Source organism: Oncorhynchus nerka, linkage group LG18 (assembly GCF_034236695.1).
Source record: "Oncorhynchus nerka isolate Pitt River linkage group LG18, Oner_Uvic_2.0, whole genome shotgun sequence".
Classification (NCBI taxonomy): domain Eukaryota; kingdom Metazoa; phylum Chordata; class Actinopteri; order Salmoniformes; family Salmonidae; genus Oncorhynchus; species Oncorhynchus nerka.
In genome coordinates this window covers 54,623,029-54,646,283 of record NC_088413.1, presented here as the reverse complement: position 1 = coordinate 54,646,283, position 23,255 = coordinate 54,623,029, and the positions used below count along the sequence as shown (strand labels likewise).

The 23,255-nt window shown below is 40.6% G+C and overlaps 1 protein-coding gene and 1 pseudogene across 1 annotated transcript; both read right to left on the bottom strand.

Annotated features, from left to right (window-relative positions):
• LOC115146123 (leucine-rich repeat and immunoglobulin-like domain-containing nogo receptor-interacting protein 2) overlaps nucleotides 1-9,984 on the bottom strand; it is a 42,142-nt pseudogene extending 32,158 nt beyond the window's left edge.
• A 5,477-nt stretch (nucleotides 9,985-15,461) lies between these two features.
• Nucleotides 15,462-22,243, bottom strand: LOC115146122 (eukaryotic translation initiation factor 4E-like). Its single transcript, XM_029687937.2, has 7 exons — nucleotides 22,144-22,243; nucleotides 21,256-21,362; nucleotides 18,057-18,152; nucleotides 17,815-17,878; nucleotides 17,513-17,626; nucleotides 17,209-17,348; nucleotides 15,462-17,028 (listed from the first exon to the last, which is right to left on the bottom strand). Exons 1-7 carry the CDS (start codon nucleotides 22,159-22,161, stop codon nucleotides 16,914-16,916), a joined length of 654 nt encoding a protein of 217 aa, XP_029543797.1. The 5' UTR covers nucleotides 22,162-22,243; the 3' UTR covers nucleotides 15,462-16,913.
• Nucleotides 22,244-23,255: the final 1,012 nt, after the last annotated feature.

Below are 23,255 nucleotides of genomic sequence, written 5' to 3'. Positions count from 1 at the left end.
GTATTTTTACTTAAGTACCTTACGCCACTGACAGCGGCCTCCATCAATGGAACAAGTTTAGATCCACCAAGACTCTTTCTAGTGCTAGCCACCAGGCTAAACTGAGCAATCAAGGGAGAAGGGCCTTGGTCAGGTAGGTGACCAAGAACTTGATGGTCACTCTGAAATAGTTCCTCTGTGGAGATGGGAGAACCTTCCAGAAGTACAACCATCTCTGCAGCACTCCACCAATCAGGCCTTTATGCTAGAGTGGCCAGACGGAAGCCACTACTCAGTAAAAGGCACATGGGAGGAAGGCACATAGTCACACCCAAAGTAAAAGACACATAGTCACACCCTGGCCAACCCAAAATAGGGAATAAAAAGCCTCTCTATGGCCAGGGCGTGACAGCTTGAGAAGATCTGCAGAGAAGAATGGGAGAAACTCTCCAAACACAGGTTTGTCAAGCTTGTAGCGCCACACCCAAGAAGACTTGAGGCTGTAATCGCTGCCAAATGTGCTTCAACAAAGTACTGAGTGAAGGGTCTGAACATTTCTAAAAACGTGTTTTTGTTTTGTCATTATAGGGAGTTGTGTGTAGATTGATGAGGAAAATAAACAATGTAATCAATTTTAGAATAAGGCTATAACATAACAAAATTATGAAAAAGTCAAGGGGTCTGAATACTTTTCAAATGCACTGTATATACTGTTATATCACTACCACCCCCAAGTTAAATGTAATTTACAAGGGTGTGCTGGGTACTAGAAGCCTATAGATTGAAGGAGAGGGGAGAGTCCCACTTAACATTTAGTGGATACTTCTCAGATCCTGGTATGCTAATTAATCCCCAAAGTAGCAGACAATCCCAGTGACAAGGAATGCTGACACATTTCACAAGATTAGGGAGAAGAAACACACTTGCAACACTCCTGCTTCAAATTCTCAATGTCCCAACAGCGGCCACGCTCTTAGCTCAGTCACTCATTCCTGCAATGCAATGCTCATAAATATTTGTTCTGCCAAAACTCACTCTCTGAACACTCTCTCATTATTCTCCCAGTACTTGCTTATCAAATACTCACTTTCCACCGATGTGCTCTACCCTACATTGTCCCCTAAGCCCGTTCTCTTTCCCAACAGTAATTCAGTCACAACACTCCAATATTTCACTTTCGTGCCATGGACCTGAATATTACCTCAGATGAATCCGCTTGGAGAATTATGAGAAACATTGAATATTTATTTTGTTTGCAGAAAGTTTGAGGAATTACCTCTATAGGGCAGCACCTACATTACAGTAAACGGTGGGGATGTGCAACAGGGATCTTGCCTCTGAGCAAAACGTGGTTGAATCAAATTTGTTTCCTTGCTATCACAACTTACTTTATCAACCTAATCACAATCGATCAAAGTACACTGTAGAAAATGAGATGTTGAATCTACTTGAAAAAATGAAGGCAATAATTTATACACAATATTACTAAGTATATGTCATTTCCTATGTTTTTGAGTAAAAACACAATAAGTTATTCAAATGTAAATAATCAAAGTAAATCCAGGGAAATAAGATTAGCCGTAAAAATAAGTGGTTTTTACTGATAATATAAACATACAGTATATGTGTTTTACTTCATCTCTCTGATTAGTTACTTTCTGTGATTGTATCTTAATCTTTAACATGGTTTAAAGTTAAATGTAACTAAATGTAATCGTAAATGTAATCTATGTAATCCCCAAAAGTTCTTATTTATCATGTAATGCTGCACACTCCAAGAAAAGTTAAAATCGCAGCCTTTCTGGTAAAGATAGTTATAAATTCCTGAGGTGTAGTCACTTTTGAGGACACCAACTCAGGTACAAAGTACAAATATTATAAAAATATGAAATATTTTATAGTATGTATTTCCTAAGGCTTGAAATTACTTATATTTTTTTCTAAATATAGTATAATAAAATTATAAAAAGACTAACTACAATATTTCACCTTCCTTATAACTGTAAAATACACATTTGTATGTTTAGTGTTAGAGAAAATGAAGGTTTCTCTTGATCAGAACGCCTGCCCCCATCACTGTGAACATCTCACAGAGCTCTAGCTTGGCTTTCTGCACCTGTTAGGAACTCGCCTTTCATCTCATATTAGTCTTATCCATCTATGACAAACAGAAAGTGTTTTTACATTTATTTTTAATCTATTTTTATTATTTTAGATGAATGGCTATAAATCTATCTCTAAATGTGCTACCGTGATGAAATTCCTTGAGCGGAGGATGTGGGGGCGTCAAGGGGAGAAATTATTTACATATTTTATTTTGTATTTTTTGTTTTACTATTAATACAAGGTAATAATTATGCCCAGCTCATGAGGCTCATTGATGATGCTATTGCCTCTTCTGCCTAATGGTAAGTTTGCCAGTGACTGTCATTAAGACTGATGATTGTGGAAATAGGTGGTCTTATCATTGAACGTTCATTTGCCTGACGGTTTTGATATCCGTTCATCATGATCCATTACACCTCATGGCACAACAAGCTGCCTAATACTAATATATACAGTGCATTCGAAAAGTATGTTAGACCCCTTGACTTTTTCTAAATGTTGTTACTTTACAGGCTTATTCTAAAATGGGTTAAATAAAAACAATTCCTCATCAATCAACACACTATACCCCGAAATAACATAGCGAAAACAGGTTTTTAGAAATGTTTGCAAATGTATTAAACTTAGCTCAGGTGCATGCTGTTGCCATTGATCATGCTTGAGATGTTTCTACAACTTGATTGGAGTCCACCTGTGGTAAATTCAATTGATTGGACATGATTCGGATAGGCACACACCTGTCTATATAAGGTCCCACAGTTGACAGTGCATGTCAGAGCAAAAACCAAGCCATTAGATTGAAGGAATTGTCCGTAGAGCTCCGAGACAGGATTGTGTCGATGCACAGATCTGGGGAAGGGTACAAAAACATTTCTGCAGCATTGAAGGTCCCCAAGAACACAGTGGCCTCCATTATTCTTCAATGGAAGATGTTTAGAACCACCAAGACTTCCTAGAGATGGCCGCCTGGCCTGTGGAGATAGGAGAACCTTCCAGAAGGACAACCATCTCTGCATCACTCCACCAATCAGACCTTTATGGTAGAGTGGCCAGACAGAAGCCACTCCTCAGTAAAAGGCACATGACAGCCCGTGAGGAGTTTGCCAAAAGTCACCAAAAGGACTCTCAGACCATGTGAAACAAGATTCTTTGGTCTGATGAAACCAAGATTTAACTCTTTGTCCTGAATGCCAAGTGTCACGACTGGAGGAAACCTGGCACCATCCCTACGGTGAAGCATGGTGGTGGCAGCATCATGCTGTGGGGATGTTTTTCAGCGGGAGGGACTGCGAAACTAGTCAGGATCGAGGGAAAGATGAACGGAGCAAAGTACAGAGTGATCCTTAATGAAAACCTGCTCCAGAGCGCTCAGGACCTCAGACTGGGGCAACGGTTCACCCTCCAACAGGACAACCACCCTAAGCACACAGCCAAGACAACGCAGGAGTGGTTTTGGGACAAGTCACTGAATGTCTTTAAGTGGCCCAGCCGGAGCCCGGACTTGAACACGATCTAACATCTCTGGAAAGACCTGAAAATAGCTATGCAGCGACCCATCTAACCAGAAATGATGTGAAATGGATCATCATGCCTTCATTTCTCAGAACAAGAATAGACTGATGAGTTTCAGAAGAAAGTTATTTGTTTCTGGCCATTTTGAGCCTGTAATCGAACCCACAAAAGCTGATGCTCCAGATACTCAACTAGTCTAAAGAAGGCCAATGTTATTGCTTCTTTAATCAGGACAATAGTTTTCAGCTGTGCTAACATAATTGCAAAAGGGTTTTCTAATGATCAATTAGCCTTTTAAAATTATAAACTTGGATTAGCTAACACAACGTGCGATTGGAACACAGGAGTGAGGGTTGCTGATAATGGGGATCTGTACGCCTATTTAGATATTCCATAAAATAATCTGCCATTTCCAGATACAATAGTCATTTACAACATTAACAGTGTCTACACTGTATTTCTGATAAATTTTATGTTATTTTAATGGACAAAAAAGTGCTTTTCTTTCATAAACATGGACATTTCTAAGTGACCCCAAACTTTTGAACGGTAGTGTATACTTGTCTTTCTTCAAACGTGTACACTGAGTGTAAAAATCATTACGAACACCTGCTCTTTCCATGACATAGACTGACCAGATGAATCCAGGTGAAAGCTGTGATCCCTTATTGGTGTCATTTCAATCGGTGTAGATGAATGGGTGAAAACAGATTAAAGAACGATTTTTAAGCCTTAAGACAACTGAGACATGGATTGTGTATGTGTGCCATTCGGAGGGTGAATGGGCAATATAGAACATTTAAGTGCCTTTGAACGGAATATGGTAGTAGGTGCCAGGTACACCGGTTTTTGTCAAGAACTGCAACGCTTCTGGGTTTTTCACGCTCAACAGTTTCTTGTGTGTACCAAGAATGGTCCACCACCCAAAGGACATTGAACTGTGGGAAGCATTGGAGTCAACATGCCCCAGTATCCCTGTGGAACGCTTTAGACACCTTGTAGAGTCCATGCCCCGACAAATTAGGGCTGTTCTGAGGGCAAAAGGGGTAGGGGGAGTGCAACTCAATATTAGGAAAGTGTTCTTAATGTTTTGTACACTCAATGTATACAACATTGTGTAAAATAATCATAACGTCTACAAATGTTGAATTAACCACAATACTCTAAAAACAGAGCCATGGTTGATAATGTATTCAAAGTGTGTTACACACAGGTGGTTCAAAGAAAAGTGTCAACAGTAATTATTTCCTGATATAGCCCTCGGATCAAATAAACAGTAAGTAAACCAAAAGAGGTCACAGCCATTATAGGGCATGTGAAGTCTCTGGTGCAAACTAGTGTCATCATTCATTTTTAATGTCATAACATTAGTCCTATTTTTATGTGCTGTCTGTATAGCTAAATCTGTCTATCGTTGCCCAGCCATGCATGTTACTTGGGTGTAACAGTCAACAAACATGGCTGGGAGGAGTACAAAACAGATCTGAACCACCAAGCTATAAAGGAACAGCCTCAAGATGAAGTTTACATTTCATGACAACATTCCAGTACCTGGGAAATCATGAGCCTCTGGAAGCACCCTTCAGAAAGTCTGTCATTTTATGAGTTCTTATACAATACTGTATTGCACTGGAAAATATCTTCCATGTACAGTTGTGAGTGTGTGTGTATGTGTGTGTGTGTGTGTGTGTGTGTGTGTGTGTGTGTGTGTTCTGGGGTGGGTATTCTGTACCAATTCAGGCTTCATGGCAGTCCAATTGATGCCAGCGTACCTGTCTGTGTGAAACAAAATAGGTCCTTTGTGCGTACAAATATGCCCTTGCTCTTGTGAATTATCTGCACAAGAGTGTTTCTGAGTCACCGCAGACAGGGAAACCTTGAGTTTGTTGAAACGAACGCCTACAGAAGACTACATCTGCAATTCTAATTATCCCAGACTGAGGACACTACAGAGGAGCCTCGTCTTCCTGTCAGAACTACAAACCCAGTCGCCAATAACAACCAAACACCCCAGCTTGCCTCAGAGGAAGATGAGTGGCACAACTACGTTCAGAGAACTGTGCTACGTAGCACACCATCCATATTCAGTGTACGAGAGAGGGAAATGCTCAAGTGTGCCGACTGTTATCAGTATTCCGATCTATCTGCCACTCCCTTGTGTTCAGCTCATATCCTTGGTCTGATGTGGCTGTAAACTTTTATCAAAACAAAGCTTTATAAACTGCTTCCCTTGAATAAATGGCTGCAAAGAGTGGAACAACAAACTATATGAGAGCTAAATGAGAGAACAATATGCCCATTGCCCCTCACGAGAGATAGTTCTCTTCTCCTCACCGCTCCTCTCTGATTCAGGGGAGAAAACATGTCTTTGTGAGAGGTATTGACGTGGTGAAAGCAGTGAACCTTTTGTTCAAACAGCTAACACAGCTCAGACACCCATACATACCCCACAAGACATACTACCAGAGGTCTCTTCATAGTCCCCAAGTCCAGAACAGACTATGGGAAACACACAGTATTACATAGAACCATGACTACATGCAACTCTCTTCCACATCAAGAAACTCAAGTGAGCAGTAAAATCCGATTTTAAAAACAGATAAAACAACACCTCATGGCACAACATGAACTGTGAAGAGACATGCACACAAACACTCATACACACTCTATCACACTCACTCAACACACACACACAATGTAATATTGTATTATTGTAGTGTTGTACAAGTTCAATTGTAAATGTGTAATAATAGAGTAATAATGTAAACTGAACCAAAATATAAATACAACACGTAAAGTGTTGGTCCCATGTTTCATGAGCTGAAATATAAGATCCCAGAAATGTTCCATCTTCACAAAAAGCTTATTTCTCTCAAATGTTGTGCACAAATTTGTTTACATACCTGTTAGTGAGCATTTCTCCCTTGCCAAGATAATACACCTGACAGGTGTGGCATATCAAGAATTTGAATAAACAGCATGATCATTACACGGGTGCACCTTGTGCTGGGGACAATAAATGGTCACTCTAAAATGTGCATTGTTTTGTCACACAACACAATGCCACAGATGTCTCAATTTTGAGGGAGCGTGCAATTGGCATGCTGACTGCAGAAATGTCCACTCGAGCTGATACCAGAACATTATATGTTCATTTCTCTACCATAAGCTGCCTCCAATGTTGTTTTATAGAATTTGGCAGTACATCCAACCAGCCTCACAACCACAGACCACGTGTAACCACGGCAGCCCATGAACTCCACATCATGCTTCTTCACCTTCAGGATTGTCTGAGAACAGCCACCCATACACCTGATGAAACTGTTGGTTTGCACAAGCAAATAATTTATGCCAATACCAGAAACCATCTCAGGGAAACTTATCTGTGTGCTCGTTGTCCTCACCAGGGTCTTGACCTGACTGCAGTTTGGCGTCGTAGCAGACTTCATTGAGAAAATGCTCACCATTGATGGCCACTGGCATGCTGGAGAACTGTGCTCTTCATGGATTAATCCAGGTTTCAACTGTACTGGGCAGATAGTAGACAGTGTGAACAAAGCGGCCAGCAACATACCACCCTGCATCCCAATGCTGGCTTGCCTCTGAAGCTAAGCAGGGCTGGTCCTGGTCAGTACCTGGATGGGAGACCAGATGCTGCTGGAAGTGGTGTTGGAAAATATACCAATTCAGTAATTGGGGACATTGCCCTGTGTAGAGTGCTGTCTTTTTGATGGGATGTTAAGTAGGTGTTCGGACTCTCTGTAATCACTAAAGATCCCTTGGCAGTTATTGTAAGAGTAGGGGTGTTAACCATGGTGTGTCCCGGCTAAATTCCCATTCTGAAACTCATACCATGATGGCCAACTAATCATCCCCAACTTACAATTGGCTCAATCATTTCCACTTTAAATATATGGTTATGGTATGGGCAGGCATAAGCTAAGAACACAATTGCATTTTATCGATGGCAATTTGAATGCACAGAAATACTGTGATGAGATCCTGAAGCCCATTGTTGTGCCATTCATCTGCCGCCATCACCCCGTGTTGCAAGGAACTGTACACAATTCCTAGAAACTGAAAATGTCCCTGTTCATCCATGGCCTGCATACTCACCAGACATGTCACCCATTGAGCATGTTTGGGATGCTCTGGATCGAAGTATACGACAGCGTGTTCCAGCTCCCGCAAATATCCAGCAACTTCGCACAGCCATTGAAGAGTAGTGGGACAACATTCCACAGGCCACAATCAACAGCCTGATCAACACTATGTGAAGGAGGTGTGTCGCACTGCATGAGGCAAATAAATGGTGGTCACATCAGATACTGACTGGTTTTCTGATCCACAGACCTCATTTTTTAAGGTATATTTTATTTATTTAAATAGGCAAGTCAGTTAAGAACAAATTCTTATTTACAACAACGGCCTACCCCAGCGACATCAGGCCAATTGTGCACCGCCTTACAGGACTCCCAATCACGGCCGGTTGTGAAACAGCCTGGAATCAAACCAGGTTCTGTAGTGCTGCCTTTAGCGCTGAGATATAGTGCCTTAGACCACTCAGGAGCCCAGGTGACTGTGACCAACATATGCATATATGTATTCCCAGTATTGTCATGCCCTAGGGGGGTTCTACGTTTATGTTTTTGTTCAGTGTAATGTCCTGTAAGATGTATTGGTTTATTTATCATGTAGGCTACAGTTTTGTTGTGATGTAATTGTTTTATTTCTGTTTGTACCCCAGCAAGAATAGCTGCTGCCATGGCGTTACCACAGGTTGCCATGGTAACACATCACACACTCTCTCATATCCCTGCGCGGGCAGCGGTAACGCCTCTTTACTGGAAACTGGGCTCCTCTTCCCTCCATTAGCAGCTCCAACAGACAGACAGACAGAATAGACAGACAGTAGGTCCAGCCTGGAGACCTCTTCAGTAGCATAGATCATGTATAATTCAGAAGGATTTGCTCATGTTTAAGGTCAGGGGAGATGTGTGTATTAAGTTATGGGTTTCGTGAGCACTCGTCTGCATGATGGGCTACGGCCACACAATATCTCACCTTATCTGCAAGCTTTCAAAAGTGCACTCATCCACATAGAAGAAATTCATACGCTAACCTCACCTCATCAGGACAGCTCAGTGGGTAACCGACTCCCTCATCTATAAGTCGCATCCATACATTTCACCTCTTCCGCAATTTTCATTAATTGCATATGTTTCATCCATGTTTCTCAACAAAGCAGTTCATATCATCCACATACTTCATTCATTCATCCCATCCCATCCAGTTCATCTCAACCTCAATGTACTTTTCATACACACACACCTCATCCACCTCCATAGACCTCATCCATGTCGTCAACCTCATCCAAAGACTTCATCAATTTATTCCGTCCATACAGTACTCCTCATCCATTAATTTCCTCCTCAATCTTATCCCCACTATTACTCACTTATACACTGATCTATAATGTGATTATAACAGTTACATATCTACAAAACTCACCTCATCAACAGAGCTATCCGCTCTGTCAACCTCAACCACACTTTCATCCAGACTCCCCAAATCCACTGATAATCTCACACACAGCATCCACCTCATTTATATACGTACCTCATCCACTCATTTCACTTCACCCAGACAGTTCCCACTCGCCCCTATATCACTTATCCACATAACCCATGCACAACAGAATAGGACTACGCCTTTTCAGGAGGGTTTTCAACAAGGAAATTATGAAATCTCCTACCCTCACTCTCTCCTTCTGAAAGAGTGCCTATGCGCAATAGAAGACAGACTTTGGAGAAAGGATCATTTCAGTCAAATCTTCCCTGTATTAGAAATGTCAGATTTGAAACAAACAGTTGATAAGAATTCTCCCCTCTGGAAAAAAAAGACAATTCCTTAATAATATGGCATATTCTCAGTGACAGGTATATTTTGAGGTGATTCTTACCTTTAAGTGCTGCTCCTCATTACAAAATCCATACTCCAGATTAGCTCACTGAGGGTCACGCAGCCAAGCTGACACACGCACACAGACTTACTCTAACACGCACACACAGCTTCCGAGTGCCCGCTCAATCCGCTTTGTGTCAGCCCCTTCTACTCTGCCCTTCATGGGAACAATATACTTTCATCTCACTATCTATTTGATTACTGTGCATTTCCTCCCCACGGTCGCACTCCTAATTTCTCCCACTATTCTAATGAGCCATCTCAAAAGCCCTGTGAAAACACTGGAACAGGCAGGCGACTGAGGGAGGAATGAGCTGAGATGAGATAGAGAGAATGGGAAAGAGAGAAATAAAGAAAGGCTCTTCATTGGTGTGAGCTCCTTTGTCGAGGCGCGGCAGCGGTTCAGTTATCCCCCTTGCTCTTCTGATCCTCCCCCCTCTTCACTGTACTCTTGCTCATCACCTGTGATCAGCCCTAGCCCTACCTCAGCGCTCTGAATGGGTGAAGAAAAACCTACAGGGAGGGCTTTTACTCCTCCCCTCTCTATTTCATAGCCTCTCTCTCTCTCCCTCTAAGCTTCTCTCTGATACATCTGCTCAAAAAGGTTTTTTATACCTCTCCCTGGCTTTCTCTTTCACCCCTCTCCATCTCGCTCTCTTTAATTCAATTTCTCTCTTTCCTTCCTATTTTCGGACACATCCTCCTCTAACTATATCTCTGGAGCCTGGTATGTGCACGGTACAAAGAGGAGTCATGATTGCTGTGGTAATAGAGGGAGTAGGTGAAATAGGGGTGGAAAGGCTGTGCTATTGATTCTGCTTGCTTCATTAGCATGTACCTGTGGGGTTAGCATCTCTAAGGGTTAGCTACCCTACTGTAGCTAGCCCTCTGCTTCTCCCCGCGGTGACAGACCGCCTTTGCTGCCTCCCTCTGAGCCAGCTGACACAGAGGACTGAAGAGGGAGACCAAAATAGATGCAGCATCCCACTGCTCTAGACTTAAGGAAATGGCAGAACTATGACATGACATCCATGCTGCTTTGTGTAGGAAGCATAACACATCAATGTTACTCCATAATGTGCAGTGGGAAACATATAAGCTGTTCCATAATTCAGGCACAAGCATTTCTATAATTAGTGTACAACCTCTATTGTTTTCAATAATTAAATGTAAATACCATCTAGTATTTTCAAGTAAACAACATATTCTGATTTGCAATTCTATACAAAATGGCATAACATATCAATGCAGGTCTACATTTAGCAGTTCAACAAATGTACCATTTCAGGAAATAACATCCATGCTACAACATAATAAGCAGTATAATTAAATCCAGTCGTAATGGAATCCAGAGCATAAATCATCCATTAGATTACTGAACAGTGCCCTGGTGTTGCCATATCAATGGGGGTCGTCCAACCAACTGAGCAGTTCTAATAATGCCCACAGTAAACTAGTGCTGCACTAGTAATGAATCTAATAAACCTAAATGGTGAGCCCTATCCCCTATGGTCCCCATTAAGATTGCAGATGTTAGTTATTTTTCCCACACTTCTCTTTTGGCTCATGCACCCTCTAACCAGAGCCATACATCTGCCTCTACCTTTTGGATAGAGTACACTTCACCACTGGTGTGCTTTGCCAAAGAGCTCTATTTTCATGTCATCTGATCATAGTACTGGTTCCAATTCACGTGCCAATGCCGTTTATCAAACTCCAAACGATGCAAAGGTCAGATGACATGAAAATAAAGCTATTTTTCCATGCATGCACACCAGTAGTGGATTTGGCGTTGAAAAACAGAAGCATATGCAGAAAAGTACCTCACACCTACGGTAAAATTTACCACAAATTCAACATTTTGCAATGGCCATCTCAGTCTTCTGACTTGAACCACTTTGAAAACCTGTGGTTTGAATTGAAGAGGGGAGTCCATAAACGCAGATGAAGGTAGTCAAGATTCTGGAAAGATTCTGTATGGAGGAATGGTCTAAGATCCCTCCCAACATGTTCTCCAATCTCATAAAACATTTTAGAAAAAGGCTCAGTGTTGTTATCCTCGCAAGGGGAGGGTGCTGGAGTATTGAAAACATGAGTGGCAATCATTTTGACCCCTATCTTTTTTCATTTTTTAAATGTATTACTTGTTAAACAAAATGTCTTTCTCTGAGCAATTGTATTAGTATAAAATAATATAATTTCACAATAATTTAAAAAATAAATAAATAAAGCCCAGTATTTGTATTATTTATTTTATACAGTCTCTTTTGCTCTTCTTTATCAAGGCTGCCAGTAAATATGGACCTGATTGTAATTCTATACCAAACGCATTTAACTAAATCCTTCGCACCTTGGAACACAACCTTACAAAGTCCTTAAGTGGTTCTCTGATTATCCTTTTCATTCCCATAATCCCATACAACAAATTCTCCCATTGATCCTGACGGGAGTGAAATGAAAGCCTCGACCAGACCCTCTGGAAATTGATCACCTGTCATCCTCTCCACTATAGCCTACAATACAAGGACAGAAAGGAATAGATACGTAAACTCTTTAAACAGGACTTTGTCTCCTGTGTGTATGCTAACATCTGCAGTCCGGAGAGCCAATGCCATAGCACTATGATGTATTAAATGTTTATGTACTGCTTTGGAATGCTGTATATGAGTAATAAATGAATTATTATCCTGGTGATCCCTTGAAATTAAATGTTTTGCAAATGATAGTCTTATACTCAGCTGGCCCCTCCCCGGATTTTGTGTTAAATGCTCTACAACAAAGCTTTCTTAGTGTCTAACAAGCTTTCTCTGCCCTTAACCTTCTTCTGAACACCTCTAAAACAAATGTCATGTGGTTTGGTAAGAATGCCCCTCTCCCCACAGATGTGATTACTACCTCTGAGGGTTTAGAGCTTGATGTAGTCATCTCATACAAGTACTTGGGAGTATGGCTAGACGGTTCACTGTCCTTCTCTCAGCACATACAGTGCCTTGCGAAAGTATTCGGCCCCCTTGAACTTTGCGACCTTTTGCCACATTTCAGGCTTCAAACATAAAGATATAAAACTGTATTTTTTTGTGAAGAATCAACAACAAGTGGGACACAATCATGAAGTGGAACGACATTTATTGGATATTTTAAAAACATTTAACAAATCAAAAACTGAAAAATTGGGCGTGCAAAATTATTCAGCCCCTTTACTTTCAGTGCAGCAAACTCTCTCCAGAAGTTCAGTGAGGATCTCTGAATGATCCAATGTTGACCTAAATGACTAATGATGATAAATACAATCCACCTGTGTGTAATCAAGTCTCCGTATAAATGCACCTGCACTGTGATAGTCTCAGAGGTCCGTTAAAAGCGCAGAGAGCATCATGAAGAACAAGGAACACACCAGGCAGGTCCGAGATACTGTTGTGAAGAAGTTTAAAGCCGGATTTGGATACAAAAAGATTTCCCAAGCTTTAAACATCCCAAGGAGCACTGTGCAAGCGATAATATTGAAATGGAAGGAGTATCAGACCACTGCAAATCTACCAAGACCTGGCCGTCCCTCTAAACTTTCAGCTCATACAAGGAGAAGACTGATCAGAGATGCAGCCAAGAGGCCCATGATCACTCTGGATGAACTGCAGAGATCTACAGCTGAGGTGGGAGACTCTGTCCATAGCACAACAATCAGTCGTATATTGCACAAATCTGGCCTTTATGGAAGAGTGGCAAGAAGAAAGCCATTTCTTAAAGATATCCATAAAAAGTGTTGTTTAAAGTTTGCCACAAGCCACCTGGGAGACACACCAAACATGTGGAAGAAGGTGCTCTGGTCAGATGAAACCAAAATTGAACTTTTTGGCAACAATGCAAAACGTTATGTTTGGTGTAAAAGCAACACAGCTCATCACCTGAACACACCATCCCCACTGTCAAACATGGTGGTGGCAGCATCATGGTTTGGGCCTGCTTTTCTTCAGCAGGGACAGGGAAGATGGTTAAAATTGATGGGAAGATGGATGGAGCCAAATACAGGACCATTCTGGAAGAAAACCTGATGGAGTCTGCAAAAGACCTGAGACTGGGACGGAGATTTGTCTTCCAACAAGACAATGATCCAAAACATAAAGCAAAATCTACAATGGAATGGTTCAAAAATAAACATATCCAGGTGTTAGAATGGCCAAGTCAAAGTCCAGACCTGAATCCAATCGAGAATCTGTGGAAAGAACTGAAAACTGCTGTTCACAAATGCTCTCCATCCAACCTCACTGAGCTCGAGCTGTTTTGCAAGGAGGAATGGGAAAAAATGTCAGAATCTCGATGTGCAAAACTGATAGAGACATACCCCAAGCGACTTACAGCTGTAATCGCAGCAAAAGGTGGCGCTACAAAGTATTAACTTAAGGGGGCTGAATAATTTTGCACGCCCAATTTTTCAGTTTTTGATTTGTTAAAAAAGTTTGAAATATCCAATAAATGTCGTTCCACTTCATGATTGTGTCCCACTTGTTGTTGATTCTTCACAAAAAAATACAGTTTTATATCTTTATGTTTGAAGCCTGAAATGTGGCAAAAGGTCGCAAAGTTCAAGGGGGCCGAATACATTCGCAAGGCACTGTATCAAAGCTACAGGCTAAAGTTAAATCCAGACTTGGTTTCCCCTATTGTAATCGCTCATCTTTCACCCAGCTACCAAACTAACCCTGATTCAGATGCCCATCCTACCCATCCTAGATTATGGAGACGTAATTTTTAGATCAGCAGGTAAGGGTGCTCTCGAGAGGCTAGATGTTCTTTACCATTCGGCCATCAGATTTTCCACTAATGCTCCTTATAGGACACATCACTGCACTCTATACTCCTCTGTAAACTGGTCATCTCTGTATACCAGTCGCAAGACCTACTGTTTGATGCTTATTTATAAAACCCTCTTAGGTCGCACTCCCCCCTATCTGAGATATTTACTGCAGCCCTCATCCTCCACATACATCACCTGTTCTGCCAGTCACATTCTGTTAAAAGTTCCCCAAAGCACAAACATCCCTGGGTTGCTTGTCTTTTCAGTTCGCTGCAGCTAGTGACTGGAACGAGCTGCAAGAAACACTCAAACTGGACAGTTTTATCTCAATCTCCTCATTCAAAGACTCAATCATGGACACTCTTACTGACAGTTGTGGCTGCTTTGCGTGATGTATTGTTGTCTCTACCTTCTTGCCCTTTGTGCTGTTGACTGTGCCCAATAATGTTTGTATCATGTTGTGCTGCTGCCATGTTGCGTTGCTACCATGTTGTTGTCATGTTGTGTTGATGCTACGTTGTTGTCTTAGGTCTCTCTTGTCGTGATGTGTGTTTTGTCCTATATTTTATTTTTAATCCCAGTCTCCGTCCCCGCAGGAGGCCTTTTGGCAGGCCGTCATTGTAAATAAGAATGTGTTCTAAATAAAGGTTAAATAAAACTTGAAAAATGAAGCACTCCTTATGTAGGTACCCCTGAAATAAAGTTTTACTGTTAAGGGTTTGTTTTTGTTGGACTTCTTTATGTCTGATTCAATGTCTACATTTCAAAATAACACCTCTGGAAAAGATCCACTGTGCATGCAATTTTCTAAATTGTAGCCTTGCCCATATGATTAGCAACCTTGGCAGAAAGCCAAAAAGTCACCTGTTATCACTAGATCAGGCATTCATTTTTTAGATCTAGTTGTATGCAGTGGATCTAGTTGATGCTGGTCTGCAGAGAACTGACAATCAAGGTCCCATACTGATTGATCAAATAAGCACCTATACAAAGATTGGTTGTACATAGCACCCTCTAGATGGAAGTAAAGGAGATGAAACTTGGTGACTTCGTTCAGATGAGTGAATTACTGACCTTAGCAGTAAAGCAATTGGATAATACTTCAAACTGAAGTGCAAAGCTCAGTTTATTTATGAATTGGGAATAAAATACCCAAATGCATTTCATAATGTATGAATGTTGAACAGCAGTTATGAAAGTAACTGGTAGCACTTGTGTTTGGCCAAAAGAATGAAACATGCCTGGCATAATGGCAACTCATACTTTCATGAGCCATGAAATGGTAAGTATTTGAGCGCTCTAATTTGGTGTCATGACATTGTCATGGGTTGTAGGCTTTCATGAAATGCCACAACAGGTGATACTGTAGGTGTAGCTACTATAATATTGCTTTATACATTATTCAGCTCTACATTAAGTCTCTAGGGGTGACAGGGGCAGACCAAAAAGCTATGGCAATACAAGTGGCATAGAAAGTTAGATTGTTTCCTGGGGTTGAAATGGTATATTATTAGGCCCATATTATATAATTAAAAATGATCTGAAGTCACAGAAAAACATTATTTAAAGACTCATTCGTGCTGTGTTTCCATTGCAGGCAGAAGCTCAAAACCAATCACTAATAAATGTATATATTGCAATACAGCATCACTAAGTCAAATATCAAACCATTTCCAACAAGGAATGTACAAATTACAAGTTGCAAAAAGTATTCCATAATATAAAAACAGCTTCTACCGAATTGCAAAACCAAAGTTTTAATCATGTAGTTAACAAAGACTAATTGAGTCATGAAATTATCAGAAAGGCTTGATTACATGCGCTTGAGGTTCAAAGGAGAAGTTTTTTTGATTTTTACAACCAAATCCCTATTTTTGATGTAAATGGCATGTTATAGAAGGGCCCCTAAACTACACAAGGATGAAGAAGTGATTTGCTGGTTAGGGTAAGTTTCTCAAAAACAAGTGAAAACACAAAAAAGGATATTCTATAACATGTCATTTAGCATTAAAAAAAGAAAAATTACAAAAAACAAATCACCTTTAAGGCCATAGCACAGAACAAGTTAAAAAAAATGCTAAAAAGCAAATTGGTATAATAAATTAAAAAAGTGTAACATCATTAAGGATTACAGCAATTAAAATGCTGTATACAAGGGCACTGAGAAATGTTTTATTTTTGCATTTCAAATGAATTCCCTGCCATTAAATAAATCAAAAAAATTATTTTCTTTATAAGAACACTCAGAACATCTTACATTTCCTACTATGAACAGTCTTCATTTGTATTTTGAGGTTTGCATGTTCACCTGCATGGCTATGACATGTGAATTAATAGCATTGGCAGGTGTGTGTGTGCGTGGGGGGTTCCAGAGAATGTAGTGTGTCCTGTTAATAAAGTTTTTCCTGTGTTCACAGGTCTAGGGCTGTTTCTGTCGAAGCTTTGGTATATAGTCATGAATTTTTCCCAGATTTCGTCACGCAGCCATTGCTATATTAAGTCAATATAACCTACCCACAATGAAAAGTAGACCAAACAAAACAAGGCACACGGTTCATTTTCAGACAACAAACTTGTTTTTGGTGGTGGAGCCGCTCTTTGTGGCGGTGTCAGAGTGGGACTGGTAGCCAATGGTCATCTTCATGGGGATTCCCAAGCGCTCCTTATAGACTCTCCTGTTGACACACACAGGGCAATGAGACGGGAGGTGGTAGCAAAATAATTTTGAAATACTAAGACTATACACTCTTTAGTAAGTCAATACATTTTCCTGCAGAGTCTATTTTATAAAGCAAGAGCAAAGTTGGAACGCTAACTACACTAAGAAACATTGACTTCAAATTGATCCAACTTACCCTATGTGTGTTACGGCTTCCCTGTTGTCGAAGTCTGCGGTCCAAATGGCGATTTTGTCTCCTTTAGTGCGAATATTGACTACTGCGCCACACACTTCGTCACTATAGTCATCGAAAGCCTCCCCAACGAGGCAGAGAAGCTGGACAGGTGATGTGCCCGGAAAAAATATGGAACCATGCATTAACATTTCAGTGGCAACACAGAATTCCTTAATCCAGCTACACAGGTAGAAGCTTGAGGCTGTATTTCATTCCAAAAAGTCCACGCACACACACACTGAGACATATACCCACACTAACTCACTGTTTCTAGCCAGAAGCGGTCCAGGTCTTGTCTCCTCTGCTGCTTGTTGAGCGTGATCAGCCAACGCCCTCCTTGCTTGTTTCGCTCATCCTCCCACATGGGCTCAATGCCATCCTGTCACACCAGAGGAGAGAGACAGCTTTACTTGGTTTAAAACTACAGGAGAAAATGCCATGGCTGAATAGTCCTGAACAATTTCCTTCCAGGCACACTTTACAATTAGGCTTAGTTGCAAAGATACCATGAAGTTACATGGAATAAAATGGCTTCCTTGTTCACTTTTTGAAATGCCACAAACCTACCTTAAAGAGGGAGTAGTCGCATCCAGATATCAGATTGCTTGACAACTGAATATGATTATACAGACTGAAATGACAAGATAATTTTCTTAGTACAACACACACAATTGCAGTATATTGGAAAGGAAATGAAAGCGATCAAGATGATGAAAGAAGACATGTTGGTATAATCTCCAATTAACCTTTTCATACTCATTCAATCCATGTCATCAAAAAAAACTAACTTTAGTCTTATTGATACTTACGCCCAGAAATCTTCAACCGTGTCAAACTTCGAGATGAGGCGGAGGTTTGCCTGCCATGTTTTGGTCTTATCATTTTTGAAGAACCAGAGAGACCATCTGTTGGGGCAAAACAGAAATGGGATTTACATAAAGTAAACACTGACTAATTAAACGGCTGGTAAACAAACGTAATCAACAGCCCATAAGCCTCAAAGCAAATTAGGAAGTTATGGATGATGGGGGGGGGGTTGACACATGGTTCACTGCTTTGTGCCATATTCATTCAATGTCAAATCCGTAGGCAGCTTGACTGCAGTTACAAAGTGAAATGCATAGTTGGTAATCACAGACAGACCCAGCTTGTGTTATGAACACTTATTAGCTATAACAATAAAGTGAGTCGCACACTGTATATACAGTACCAGTCAAAACTGTGGACCCACCTACTCATTCATTGGTTTTTCTTTATTTTGACTATTTTCTACATTGTAGAATAAGAGTGAAGACATCAAAACTATGAAGTAACACATAAGGAATCATGTAGTACCTAAAAAAGTGTTAAACAAATCAAAATATATTTTAGATTCTTCAAAGTAGCCCCCCTTTGCCTTGATGACAGATTTGCACACATTTTTGGCATTCTCTCAACCAGCTTAATGAGGAATGCTTTTCCAACAGTCTTCGAGTTCCCACATATGATGAGTATTTATTGGCTGCTTTTCCTTCACTCTGCAGTCCAACTCATCCCAAAACCATCTCAATTGGGTAGAGGTCGGGTGATTGTGGAGGCCAGGTCATCTGATGCAGCACTCAATCACTCTCCTTCTTGGTCAAATAGCCCTTACACAGCCTGGAGGTGTGTTGGGTCATTGTCCTGTTGAAAAACAAATGATAGTCCCACTAAGCGCAAACCAGATGGGATGCTGTATCGCTGCAGAATGCTGTGGGAGCCATGCTGGTTAAGTGTGCCTTGAATTCTGAATAAAAATACTGATTGTCACCAGCAAAGCACCCCCACACCTCTTCCTCCATCATCTGTTCACCTACTCTTCATCTCACAAAGACACGGTGGTTGGAACCAAAAATCTAAAATTTGGACTCATCAGACCAAATGACAGATTTCCACCTGTCTAATGTCCATTGCTAGTGTTTCTTGATCGAAGCAAGTCTCTTTGGTGTCCTTTAGTAGTGGTTTCTTTGCAGCAATTCAACCATGAAGGCTTGATTCAAAGAAGTCTCCTCTGAAAAGTTTATGTTGAGATGTGTCTGTTACTTGAACTCTGAAGCATTTATTTGACTGCATCTGAGGTGCAGTTAACTCTAATGAACTTATCCTCTGCAGCAGAGGTAACTCTGGGTCTTCCTTTCCTGTGGCGGTCCTCATGACAGCCAGTTTCATCATAGTGCTTGATGGTTTTTGTGATTGCTCTTGAAGAAACGTTAAAAGTTCTTGAAATGTTCCACATTGGCTGACCTTCATGTCTTAGTCATGATGGACTGTGGTTTCTCTTTGCTTATTTGAGCTGTTCTTGTCATAATATGGACTTGGTCATTTACCAAATAGGGCTATCTTCTGTATACCACCCCTACCTTGTCACAACAACTATTTGGCTCAAACGCATTGAGGAAAGAAATTCCACAAATTAACAAGGCACACGTGTGAATTGAAATGCATTCATAATATGGACTTGGTCATTCACCAAATAGGGCTATCTTCTGTATACCACCATGAAGCTGGTTGAGAGAATACCAAGAGTGTGCAAAGCTGTCAACAAGTCAAAGGGTGGCTACTAGAGGTCGACCGATTAATCAGAATGGCCAATTAATTAAGGCCAATTTCAAGTTTTCATAACAATTGGAAATTGGTATTTTTGGACACCGATTTGGCCATTTTTTAAAAACTCCTTTCTTTAACTAGGGAAGTCAGTTAAGAACACATTCTTATTTTCAATGACGGGCTAGGAACGGTGGGTTAACTGCCTCATTCAGGGGCAGAACAACAGATTTTCACATTGTCAGCTCGGGGGATGCAATCTTGCAACCTTACAGTTAACTAGTCCAACGCTCTAGCCACCTGCCTCTCTCTCGTTGCACTCCACAAAAAGTCTGCCTGTTACGCGAATGCAGTAAGCCAAGGTAAGTTGCTAGCTAGCATTAAATGTATCTTATAAAAAAAACAATCAATCATAATCACTAGTTAACTACACATGGTTGATGATATTACTAGTTTATCTAGCGTGTCCTGCGTTGCAGATAATCTGACTGAGCATACAAGCATACAAGTATCTGACTGAGCGGTTGGTAGGCAGCAGCAGGCTCGTAAGCATTCATTCAAACAGCACTTTCGTGCGTTTTGCCAGCAGCTCTTCGTTGTGCGTTGAGTATTGCGCTGTTTATGACTTCAAGTCTATCAACTCTCGAGATGAGGCTGGTGTAACCGATGGGAAATGGCTAGCTAGTTAGCGTGGTGCGTGCTAATAGCGTTTCAAACGTCACTCGCTCTGAGACTTGGAGTGGTTGTTCCCCTTGCTTTGCATGGGTAACGCTGCTTCGAGGGTGGCTGTTGTCGTTGTGTTCCTGGTTCGAACCCAGGGAGGAGCGAGGAGAGGGACGGAAACTATACTGTTACACTGGCAATACTTAAGTGCCTATAAGAACATCCAATAGTCAAAAGGTTAATGAAATACAAATGGTATAGAGGGAAATAGTCCTATAATTCCTATAATAACTACAACCAAAAATGCCTTACCTCTGAATTATTGAACTCATGTTAAAAGGAACCACCAGCTTTCATATGTTCTCATGTTCTGAGCAAGGAACTTAAACGTTAGCTTTCTTACATGGCACATATTGCACTTTTACTTTCTTCTCCAACACTTTGTTTTTGCATTATTTAAACCAAATTGAACATGTTTCATTATTTATTTGAGGCTAAATTGATTTTATTTATGTACTATATTAAGTTAAAATAAGTGTTAATTCAGTATTGTTGTAATTGTCATTATTATAAATAAATAAAGATTTGACGATTAATCGGCATCGCCTTTTTTGGTCCTCCAATAATCAGCATCGGCTTTTTTGGTCCTCCAATAATCGGTATCGGCGTTGAAAAATCATAATCGGTCGACCTCTAGTGGCTACTTTGAAGAATCTCAAATATATTACAAAGTTTCACAGGTCAACTTTCCTGAACACAGAGTAGCAGCCTGGGTCAACTTACTTGTTCTGTAGGGGGTGTTTGATGTAGCTCTCAGGGCTCACGATCTCCTGACCAGTCTCTGCTTCTGCTCCTTCTTCAGCATGTTGGGGTGGATTTATATTTATTTCCTAGTGTAAAACAACTTGAAATGAGTAAGAAGTATGACCTTGCAGGACTGCCATGTCTTGGGTCATTGGTAAGTTTGATTGTTTTCGTTTTTATATACAACGCTGGGTTGAACGTGAGTATAGGTAATGACATCGGACTTTAGTTTTTTGCAACATAATTTCCAGACACTATTTACATAGGCTAGATGGTCCAACAGTATTTCAAATCAATGAAAGAAACAGTTTACTTTCATCTATGGTGTAAATACTGTTGTGCGTAAATGTATTGCACCAGCCATAATGATTGGGCAAGTTGGTGAACTGTCTGGCAGCTAGTTAGCTAGCTAGCCTAAAGTGGAAGCAACAGACTAGTCCAAGAAAGCCCAAGCTGACAACTAGCTAATTATACCATTTATAGTGCACTTTTTTTCATTAAAACACATTTGTTTGACAAAATACATCATGTTGGAAATGTACTACTAACATGTAGGTACGCGCAAATGCCCGACCGAGCGAATTTAACAGCTGTGACAACATTTACCGAACTTGTTGTTAGTTAGCTACAGTAGGCGATTCACATAGCTAGTGTACATTCCCCTCTCAGTTGTCTTTGCACTGCTTGGTTCGTGGCACAAAAAGTTTCTACAAGGGCAAGAATATCCGAAAATACAACCATGTAAACATGCATTTCCTTCGAATTTATTAGATTCGAGCTATTAATATTACATTCTGGATAACAATGTATATTGGACAACGGATTCCAATAACGTTATAAAATATTTTCTTCGGTAAAGGTACTCACCGGTTCCGCGGTCGCCATCTTATGAGTCTCGGTGTAGAACGCTGAAATTCATTGGACCAGAGAGGAAGAGCGAAGAGAGAGGGATAACGGTCGTCACTAGTTACCACAGCCACAAAGTCTAAACCCCGCCTATTTCTTAAATGTATGTTCTTAAAACGTGATTTTAAACCTAACCCTAACCACACTGATAACCGTGTGCCTAACCCTAACCTTAAACTAAGGCCAAAAATAATTTTTGATTGTCTACTATATAGTCTACTATATAGCTTTGTGGCTGTGGTAACTAGACATACCTAAATCTGTGTTCTCCAGCAGGTGGCGTTTTTTTTTTGCTCACCAAGCGACGAGTTTTTTTATGCAAGTTGATGAGTGTCGAATTTGGTAAACACAATTTTAATGGTTTATTTGCTACGTGTGGCTTATTTGATCAATAGAAGTTGAGTAATTATTAGGTTGTGACGAGTGTACTGATAAAAGTAGTACACGTGACACCCCAGCAACTGAGAAAAAAACACTTAATATCGGAGTTTTGCCTAGTTGACACTCGTTACCACAGCCACAAAGTCATAATCCAAGTGTATTTCTACAATTTACCTTCGTAAATGTGATTTTAAACCTAACCCTAATTTTACCTGCAGTGCTAATTTTATGCCTAATCCCAGCCGTAAATATTTTTTTACGTTAAGAGACAGTATGACGTTGTGGCTGGGGTAACTAGTGGACAACTAGCCTGTTGTTCAAACGCATTATCTGCCTTCACATTGGCTAGAATGGTCTCACCTAGTCTTGCCTCCCCCCGACTGCCTTCCATTTTTTAAATACATTTATTAGAGTCAAAGATTATGGATATACTGACAAGATACATATCTCAGTCTCTGCCCTAACAATGAGAATCGTTATTCCCAAAGCGGCATGGCAGCGTAGCCTAGTGGTTAAATAATAACCGTTGCTTCAAACCCCCGCTGACCAAATCTGTCCTATCCTTTCTTTGGTTCTTAACTTGCCTGGTGGAAAATTAAAAATTAAAAAAGGCATCTCTCCCGCCTATTTTCTTTGGATTGGTGGATCTCTCTTTTGAATATTCGATGAGGTTGTTGCCCACTACCGCCTGC